General features: G+C 40.9%; 1 protein-coding gene across 2 annotated transcripts in view; it reads left to right on the top strand.

Annotated features, from left to right (window-relative positions):
* Positions 1 to 1,447: 1,447 nt before the first annotated feature.
* The window catches only part of RPS6KA6 (ribosomal protein S6 kinase A6), a gene marked incomplete at both ends in the record, with an annotated part of 161,879 nt that continues 153,294 nt past the window's right edge, over positions 1,448 to 10,032 (top strand). Inside the window, one exon of one of the 2 annotated variants that reach the window (XM_079727886.1) lies at positions 1,448 to 1,525. In XM_079727886.1, the coding sequence (XP_079584012.1) occupies positions 1,448 to 1,525 (78 nt within the window). Of the gene's footprint in view, positions 1,526 to 3,215; positions 3,297 to 10,032 lie in introns of those variants that run through there. The other variant, XM_079727885.1, reaches the window with a different exon arrangement.

Here is a 10,032-nt window from a genome sequence, read left to right as displayed (position 1 = left end):
AGTACCACAGCCCTAGATGTAGTAGGTGGGAGGGGGTGCTTTATGTCTACCATTAGAAACCTCTCCAAGGTACTGAGCTGGCTTAGCCGCTGTTACAGTTGCTCTTTTAAGTTCTTTGAAGTGTCAAATATGGAATAACTTTTTGACTTTAAGTTCTGAAGCATTTCCATGAGCAGGATCTTGATCATCTCCCGTGTATGAGGCTGTACTTTATCTCAGTTAAATCGCTAGCGCCTAGTACAGCGTGTGGCTTAGAGTAGCAAAGCAGTAAATGTTTGATTTGGAGAAGAGAGAAAAATGATAATTTCTGTCACTATAGGTCCAGTATCCTCAGAGCGGGGTGGAGGTGAGGTTAGCTTCATACATTCTGCCTTTACTGCCACAAGTAGAGTCCGATAAGTGGTGGTGTATGGGAATACTGGAAACATTGTGTGTCATCAATAGTATGAAGACAACCAGCGTAAACACCAACACCGTGAGCGGAACAAGTGGGGGGCCGGGAGTTAGGGAGCGCAGGTGTATTGATTTATTTTAAACGGATTTTATTCCTGTCTCCAGCTTCTAGGAGGATAATGTAAAATGGACTAACCACCCCCCCCGCCCTAGTATTTGTCACTAAGTACCAAAACGGGCGTGGTTCGGTGTATAGGGCGCCTGCTTTTGCGAGCCCGGCAAGCAGATATTCCTGGAGTCCTCCCCTGACACTGACCCCTCCAACACTCAGGAGGGTCCCCGGTTCCCCCAACCTTGTTGGGAATCCTCCCGCCGGCAAGACTGCTCGGTGGACTTGAGAAGGCCTGCTGAGCATGTGTGAACAGCGCCGCGCATGCTCCGTGGAGAGTGCAGGTTTACCGAGGAGCTAGCCCAGGATTTTACTACTCCTCTCCCGCCTCCCCCGCCCAGCACGTCCCCCTCCCCTCTTTCCCACCCCCCCACCACGCGGTCTCCCGCACCCACCCCCGCCCCTCTTTCCCACCCCCCCTTCACCCCAGGCTGGGGAATCTCCATTGACGTTCGGGTGACGCTGCTGTGCCGCCGCGGTGGGGGGTTCCAGGCGCCGCACAGGTAAAGCCGCCGCTGCCGCCATATTGACAGAACTGGGAGCTGGGAGGGGGCCCGAGGAAGCGGGGTGGGCGGGGGGGGGAGTCACCGCTGAGCGACTGTCGCGGCGGCTGCAGCGGCGGCAGTGGTGAGCACGAGCCGAGCGGCAGCTCTTGGAGAGGCAGCACAGAGTTGTCTTCTCTATGGGGAGCAGCAGCCTGCGGCGGCGGCGACCCCTCGCTCCGAGTCTCTGAGGCACCCCACGGCGAGGGCAGCTGTCGCAGAAGGCAAGGCTGGGGATCCCGGCGGCGGCAGCGGCGGCGGCAGTGGCAGGCAAGCTCCAAAGACGGGATGCGTGGCCGCGCGGGCGGTTGGCAGCTCCTGTTCGAGTGCTCCTGAAGGGGCAATGCTACCGTTCGCTCTTCAAGACGAGCTCTGGGACCAAGAAATGGAGCTGTTCGGCGGCAGCGCAAGCAGCTGCGAGGTTAGTGCGGTGGCCAAGAGGGGCTGGAGCTGCCACCCTCCTCCTCTCAGGACCATTGCCGGGGGCCCGAGAGAGAAGGGGCGTGGGGCTGGCAAGCGAGGTGCCCAGGCCAGCCTCCTTGAGGCTGCGGGGCGGCGGAGCACGCTCTGCCCAAACCGCGCTTTCTCCTGGGAGCCGGCGGGGACTGGGCGGCGGGCTCTCGAGTTGGGAGTGAGTGCAGCCCGGGCCCGGGGTCGGCCTCGGGCGGAGTGACTGCCTCGTGGGCCACACCAGAGTTGTGACTAAGTTTCTTCACTTTGCGACCTGAAGTGGAACTGGGGGATGCGCCAGGTGCCGCGTCTGGCTCCGCGTGTCCCTCTTTCTACGCTGCGCCAAGTTTGCTAGTTGGGAACATTTTGGGGGACAGCTGCTGACCGCAGCTCTCTATTGAACCCCGGGTGCTTTAGGAACCCAGCGCAACAGAAACACAGCAAGGTGACAAACTCTGGGGAGATTTGCACATAGGGATGAGTGCTCCTGACTTTTCTCATTTCTTTGTGGCTTATTGTGGTTCTTTGTAACAACCTAAGTGGAGATTAACTGGAGGCGAGGTTTCTTTATCTATATTCAGGTGATGTTCTGCAGTCCCCTTTGTGGTCCCCTGAATTCTACTGCCCTCTTCCTCCCTCCCCTTCTCCCTTGCCCAACTGTTGTCCCCGCCCCATTGGTCAGTAAAAGAACACACAAAGTAAACCCCAGCCCTTATGAGACCAATCTTTGGTAAGACAGCGAGGTTCAACCAAAGTATTTTGGTTCGCCTCTCTTCCCGCTCTTCTTACTTTGAAACTATTCTGGTTGGGCTTTGGTCAGCTGTGCAGTGAGAACTTAGATGTGCACAGGTACTTTGTTTTTATTATTGCTGCTTTGTTGTTTTTGTTGTTCTTGTTATTAAAGCAAGAGGCATTTAAACACAAAAACGAGACTTTGGGGATAGAAAGTCAGATCTTTTTCTGATAACCTAATTGTTGACAGCCTAGTAGTACAGTAGAGACCATCACAATCACAGACCTAAAAATATTGAATGCCAAATTGATTAACAGTAGGATATTTTTAGGTAGGACTCGCAAGCCTCCACATCTCTAGGTGCAAATTTGTCTTGAAGTACTTGCTTCATCCTTAAAAATACACGTTGGACTGCTGTCTAACTTGTTCTTTTTTCTTTTCAAATTTCCAACTGAACTGGGTTTAAAGCTACATGCCAGAATAACATTTAACAAGAAATGTAGTGGAAATATGGAAGGAGTCTAAAGTTGAACCCTCTCTACTTATAGGAAATATTTTACTAGTACACTAAGGAATTCCTAAGTACATTTTAATATTCTACGTCTCTTAAGAACAGGATAAATGAAGAGGGGTTTATTTCTTCTTGGAATGTTTCATAGTTGCAATAATTTTCTAGAAGACTATTCAAGGGGAGAGGAATTTTGTTTTATTTATGTATGTAATCTATTGACTTGTAGTTCCAGGCATCTGGTTTATAAAAACAGTTAAATGCTTGGATATAAGGTTGGGATGGGGTGGGGGGTGGGCTTTCGCATGCTACTCATTATTTTTGTTAACTTTGAATGTAGAAATGTTTTAAATTGTAATTACTGCATATGGTTTTTTTTTATTGTTTGCAGTATGTTTTAGGTATTATAGAGATTTAACAATGGGTCTCTCTACCTCAGCAATTTGGAAAAATACTGGAGTGGAAATTGTTAATCCCTATGAAGTAAAACGAAAGGTGAAGGTAATGTGGTAAAGATAGTATGTCTGCCTTCTTTGTCTAAAACAGTTATGATTGGTTAGATTTAACCCTTCAAGTGACTTAATTAAAAATATTCTTGGTGAAAACTAAATGCTACATCTGAATCTGCTTAGACCTGCTTAGTACTTAGAAGAGGGTTTTGTTGTTGTTGTTGTTGTTGTTATTGATGTTTGTTTATAATGGTATTCTTTTGATAAGAAGAAAACAATTTTACTTCCCAGAATTTATATTTATTTTAATTACATGTTTGTTGATGTTGGCTTTAGAAATGTTAACCTTGAGCATGAGCTTTGCAGCCCTCAATCGTGATAGTTTTTAGGACTAAGGGTGCTTTCATTGTAGAACATATTTTTTTTGAAAATGTGTTGGAGTCCTTAAAGAAAATGTAAGTAAGAATCTGTTAACTTTAATGTCAAAGGAAACTTTAATGTCTATTTCTGTGTGTGTTAAATCTTGGTAAAGTTAAAGATTATATACACTATCATATATTGTGGAGTGTTTTTCAAAATGTTTTACCTGTCTTGTTTCATGGGCAGCTGTTAACCTTTGAATTATCATTCAGAAGTGTGAGAGTTGGTTGTTTAGACTCTTAACATGTTTTTTTCACAGGAAAAAGTTATTAAGGATAGTTACATTTTTAGACCAGTGCACAATAGCGAGGTATAGTGATGAAGAGTCTAATCATTGTTTGTAAAGTTTTCCTATGGGAAAATGTGTCAGAGGTTTCAAACAAGAATTAGGTTGGCTCCAGTGAGAGGTGAAGAATGGGCCTGAAAAAGGGAAATATGGACTCTATTGACTCCTGAGAAGAGGGTTCTTGGGAGAGGGGAAATAGGATAAGCAAGAAGCTTTGGTTGTGAGAACTCTTACAGGGACTGTCTCAATTAGGTCTACTGGGAATAGGGACTTCAAAGGATATCAACCCTCAGGCAGCCATATTTTACCTGTTGCCTGGATTCTATCAGGATCAGGGAAGAGGTATAATGATGAAGAGCCTGATCACTGTTTGTAAAATTGTCCTGTGGGAAAATGTTTCAGAGGTTTCAAACAAGAATTAGGAGGTGTGATAGGTATTGGTCATTCCTGGACAAGGGTCATTAAGAATAGCCTGTTTTAGTAAAGTGGACTTTTCATGAGGTAGTGCCATGTACATGGTTTGTGCGTTTTGTGTTTTGGTGAGGGAGTGCTTGGTTCCTGATGGAGTTTACTATAGAGTTTTCAAATTGTATATTATATCATATCATCATATTATATTAAATTTTAATTGGTACTTATTTCTTTAGCAATACTGCTTTTGTTTAAGGAAGTTAGCTTTGAAAGTAATACACTTCACTGCTAAAAACAGTTTGGAGCTAAAGCCACAGACTCTAAAAAATTAACTAGGATGTCAAATATATGGCAGATTGGGAAAAACTGCTAGTTTTAATTAACTTCATGAGACCCTGTAGTAATAGGGGAAAGAATATGGGCTTTGGAGGCCAGTTTAATCTGGGTTCCAATATCACCTCCAACGTATACTAGCTGTGTGGCCCAATGCAAGTTACCTAACCTCTCTGAGCCTCAATTTCTTCATCTGTAAACGGGAGAAGAACCATCTTCAAGAGTTGTTATGTAAAAACTGAATACTGTACTGTGTTTAATTCACTTGGCAAGGTGCTTTGCACATAGTAGGTCTCCAGTTCCTTCTCTTTCCCCACAGTCATCATCATGCCCCTTGCTGTGCCCCTAAACTCTGAATTATTGTCAACTATATTAAAACCTTGGGATTTAGATAGCCATGGTCATGGCTCCAGCTTTCCCTTTTATGAGCAGTTTTTCTTAAGACCTCCTTCGTAGATCTGATTATTTCATTTAAGTATGGTGAACACATTTGTAATCACAGGATGATTAAGGATGAAATATTAAGTCATATTTAGGACTACTTTGGGGGATAAAGAGAGACAAATAATTTAATTGGTTATAACTGGCCAGTGAGGTGTTTCACTGACATTTATTTTTTCCTATTCTGAACTTTTGTCATGGTAGGAATTGTTTCAATTCGTGAAGTGTTTATTGGGTACAAGGCAGTGCAGTACATAGCATTATAATGTGAAGTGTCTAAAGATATACCATCCTGAATCCCATCCCAGCCCCATGGGTTTACATTCACGTGGGCTAGATAGACATGCACAGAAACTGCTATTATACACATCACAAGACCATCAACAATGGGGTGGTTGTGGTGGTGGTTTAGGGATGGATCTAGTAAGGCCTTGTGAAAGAGGTGGAATTCGAGCAGGGCATTGGAGAGTGGATTATATTTTCACAGACAGATTAAAGGAACATATTTCTGGTGGATGGGGACAATATGAGCAAAGGCATGGAGAAGTTCTTGGAGGAAGGAGGAATCTGATATTGCTAGGATATAAGTCTGTGATGTGAGAATGGGGATATAGTGTGAGATGAGGTATTCATCTAAAGGTAGGCAAGGCCCAGATTGTATGGGGCTTTTAAAGCTAGTTTAAGGGTTTTCAGTGTTGTTCTGTAAATGGGAGCTACTGAAGTTTTTTGAGTTCATGAATGACATGACCAGATCTGTGCTGGCAATAACGGATGCAGTGTATAGGATGGATTGGAGTTGGGGAGAGACTGAGGGTAGGGAATATTAATCAGTGGAAGTAGTAGTGAGGTTTTTTAAACTAGGACAGAAGGGGTAAAAGGAGAAGACTGATGGGAGATACCTTGCAGACTTAAAATAGTTTGGAAACTGATTAGATGTTGGGGAGTAAGAGAAATTAGGAGTGTTGTGGTAGGACTTAATTCAACATAACAGATATTTAATGCTTGTCTGCCAATAAAAGGGTCTATGCTAGCCACTGGACTAATATAAATAGATATTTGCAGCATAGGGAGATAGAAAGCTAAAATGACCCCCCCACACACACCATAGTGTCTTGACCAAGAGCAAGCCACTCTAAAGATTTCTGGTTATGCTTGGCATGCTTAAAATCTTTACTACTAACGGTGAATGCACTTACTACTAGGTAAAATGTTTTTCAGTGTTTTTAAAATGGTGCTCAGGCCTGTAATTTTTGCTTTATCAATATTCATCTTAAATAGCAGCCCCCAGTGCAGAGGGCTGTGCTGAAAATAGTGACTGGTGCTTCTTTCTAGAATGTGGAAAAGAGAACAGGGACATCTGTATTTCTTCTATACTTTCACCAGGTTTATTTGGACTATAAAGGGGGCAGTGGCCAACAGGGCCCTGACCCCTCACCACCACTGGTGCCTTCCCAGTTTCTCCAAGACTGTCTTCCTTTGAACCAGTCTGGTCTGGAAATATTCAGGTCAGTTCCTTCAGAGCAGGGCCTCTGTATTTCCCTACCTTGATTATTTCATCGAAAGGTAATCATTGCCTCACCATTCCAAAATAAGGCCTGACTTGGTGCCGTTGCTTTCTCAGGCCATATTGTTGTTTCAGTACCACCCCTCTCAGTCTCACTCATCTATAATTTTGAGAGGGAAATATAAGATTTTTTCCCTTCTTGTTATTTCTCTCTTGGTGGATGCTGTCATTATCTTTAGCAGCAGTTCTCAGGATCTGGTAAGTACTTCGAATCTTGAGGTCTTACATTTTAGTACTTTGTCAGAATTTGCTGTATAATATTTACACATTTATGTTATTTCTAAAGATTATTTACTGTTCTTCATGATAGTAGTTTTTTTTTCTTTGTCTATATTGTTTTCTTTTGTTTGTTTTTAGGTGGGAAGGGAGTTGAATGGGAGAGAGATTTAGAGCTAAGCTTAAACTGGCTTTTATAGGTAATAGAGATGTTTTCTGAATTGCCCTGGAGGCATTCTATGCAACTGATTTTGCTGCTTGATTTTAACTTGTATCTGTACATTTGAAGTAGGTCCTGCTGTGTGTGTGTGTGTGTGTGTGTGTGTGAGTGAGAGAGAGAGAGAGAGAGAGAGAGAGAGAGAGGGAGTGTGTTTTGCTTATTCCTTGCTTCATTTCACAAAGTATTTGAGATAGTTTATAGGAAATAAAATCCAATAAAAATAATTTTGATATTCAGGATACAGGAAAACATAAAGTAGAAGGTATATGGAAAGGATGGAGGATGGAGTTGGAGGGTGAATTAGAACACAGGTAAGCAGGTTCTAGAGGTTTGCTACACATTTAAAATATAGTTGAATTGCAAATTTGGCCTCAGGTTTCCTTGGGCTGGTAGTTCTCAGTTCTGACTATAGATCAGATATACCTGGGAATTAAAAATTTTTTTCCATGCTAGTGCCTAACACAGAGATTCATATTTAACTATCTGTTGGGTGCCTGGGCATCATTTCCCAGATGATTATGATGTATAGCCAAGGATAAAGAAACATAGCTCTAGGCCAAAGTAAAAAGAGAAATAGTCATATAGTTCTCATTATTCAACAGGAAAAAAACATATCAGTTCCTAAGCTAGCAATTAGCTCTAACATAAATTTTCTGTGAATTGTAATGTTTTTCTGTATGTTTTATTCTGTTGTTGTTCTAAGATATGACTGGGGCAAAGGAAGTATTTGAACTGTCTTGTATGCTCTTGCTGTGTAGTTTTGAGGAATTTGCTTTTTCATAAGAGAAAAAAAATATATAGTGTCCCAGCTGATTTTTGATACAGTTTATCCTTATAATTTGGAAGCTAAATAATCTGCATACCTTATTCCTGGCTAAGTAAGGGGATAGTGATTCCGTTGTGAATAAAATATCCTATAACATCTCTAACAAAAATTTCAAATGCGACGCATAATTATTCTTACTATAGGACCTGTCTGTCTCTCCTGTAAAGTGGTTGGGGGCAGACTTTAAGAGGAAATAGTAATTTTAATACCCAATGTAAATTTTTTTACCCAAAAAGACATTGGACTCCATTCCATCTTAAGTGTATCTCTTAACTTAAGGGAGAAATAAATGACGTTTATTGAGCATGTATTATCTTTTCAGTTTTATTCACTCTTCAAAACAGTTTGGTGAGAAAAGGTGTATCTTTTTGATACATCTCATCTTTTTGACAAATGAGAAAGACATATAAATCAGTGGAAGGCAGAGCTGGAATTTGAACATAGATCATTTTAAATTCATGCTTTTTCCTCTATACATTGTTGTCTCCCTCGTAAGGACGATATTGAAGATAAGGAGAAGATACAGACAAGTTGTTGACAACCATGTCAGATCAGTAAATCAGAGCTGCTGATTCAATAGCTATTTTTACTCAAAATGAAGGTCAGTAAAATCCAACAAGGTTTTATGTAGACATAGACAAGTATATTCTAAATTTCATATATAAAAATACAGGACCTCGAATATCTATAACAATTTTGAAAAAGAAGACTAAAGTGCAAGAAATCACTCTATATGGGATGGTAATGCAGTAACAAGTAATTAAGGCAGTGTGGTATTGGAAGAATAGACACATAGATCAATGGAACAGAATAGGGAACCCAGAAATAGATACACACAAATAGGCTCAACTGATTTCTGAGAAAAGTACAGAAGCAGAGTAAAGGTCTTCAGTTTCCTCATATATAAAATGGAAATTAATGTGTTTATCTCTGATTATTTTAAGAAGTAAATAAAATGTTCTTTATGTATAATATTTGACAAGAATAATACATTTCTTGTTTTCAACCAAATAACTCTAAGATTTAGGTGTCCTAGACAAAGTACTTCTTTTAGCCAGATAAATAACTCAATGGACAATTTAAACTTATTTCACATTCCCCAAGGTTATATTTTAATGAAATTTCATGGACCTCATATCTCTAAGAAGTTACTACAGTGAGAAGAATTACTGCTAAAGAATGCTATGTGTGTACACATGTCAGGTATATATGTGCATTCATCTGTACTACACACAATACATGTATCCTTTGAAAGTAAAATTTCTACTATGTTGTAGTTCATATGAGACTGGCCAGATGGCCAGTGCCTTAGCATGGGGAACATTTTGGAGCTATTTAGAACCATTAAAGTCATTAGCTCTGATTTCAGCCACACAGAGTAAACATATTCCTGCCTGAACAGTAACCAGGGAAGCTGCTTTACTGTCCCTGGACCAAAGTTTTAAAATGTTCCACAGATACCTTCTAATGTATATATAATATTGATATGCTTAGCTCAACTCATAGTAACCTATCATTTGCACAACTACCAGTCCTTATAAAAGCATGATGATACTTAGATTGGTTTTAATTGGTTCTAAATATTATTTTGCATGCATTAATTAAGCAAATGATCATTAAATGCCTACCTGTGTAAGTTATTGTGTTAGTTACTAGATAGGATTCATTTGGTTATTGCTCCGGGTTTCTACTGTGATAATTGAAAACCAATTAACTGTATATCCATCTGTTCTTCATAGTCACAAGGAAATGTCTGAAAGGACAGTATATTATGTCACAAAGACCAACAAATTTAGGCTGACAGAAAGCTTTTTAAAATTTTAATTTTTCTGGGGTATTAATGTCTTAATTCCATACTCCTGTGAAATTACTCACAGGTTCACTGATAACTCCTTCCAACTCCTTTGCTTTTTAAAAATATTGATAGTTTTAAAAAATATTAATAGATTTCCTCCTATTCAAATCAGCTATCAAGAGTGGAGCCTCAGTATGTATGGCAATTCTATTTGTCTTATTTTTGCTTTATGTACCTCCACTCCTGGCAGTGGATTATGGCAGTTGAGGAAGATTA

This window comes from Hyperoodon ampullatus (genome assembly GCF_949752795.1).
Source record: "Hyperoodon ampullatus genome assembly, chromosome: X".
In the NCBI taxonomy this organism is placed as follows: Eukaryota; Metazoa; Chordata; class Mammalia; order Artiodactyla; family Ziphiidae; genus Hyperoodon; species Hyperoodon ampullatus.
The sequence above is the reverse complement of the archived record's forward strand: the minus strand, read 5'-3'. Positions and strand labels throughout refer to the sequence as shown.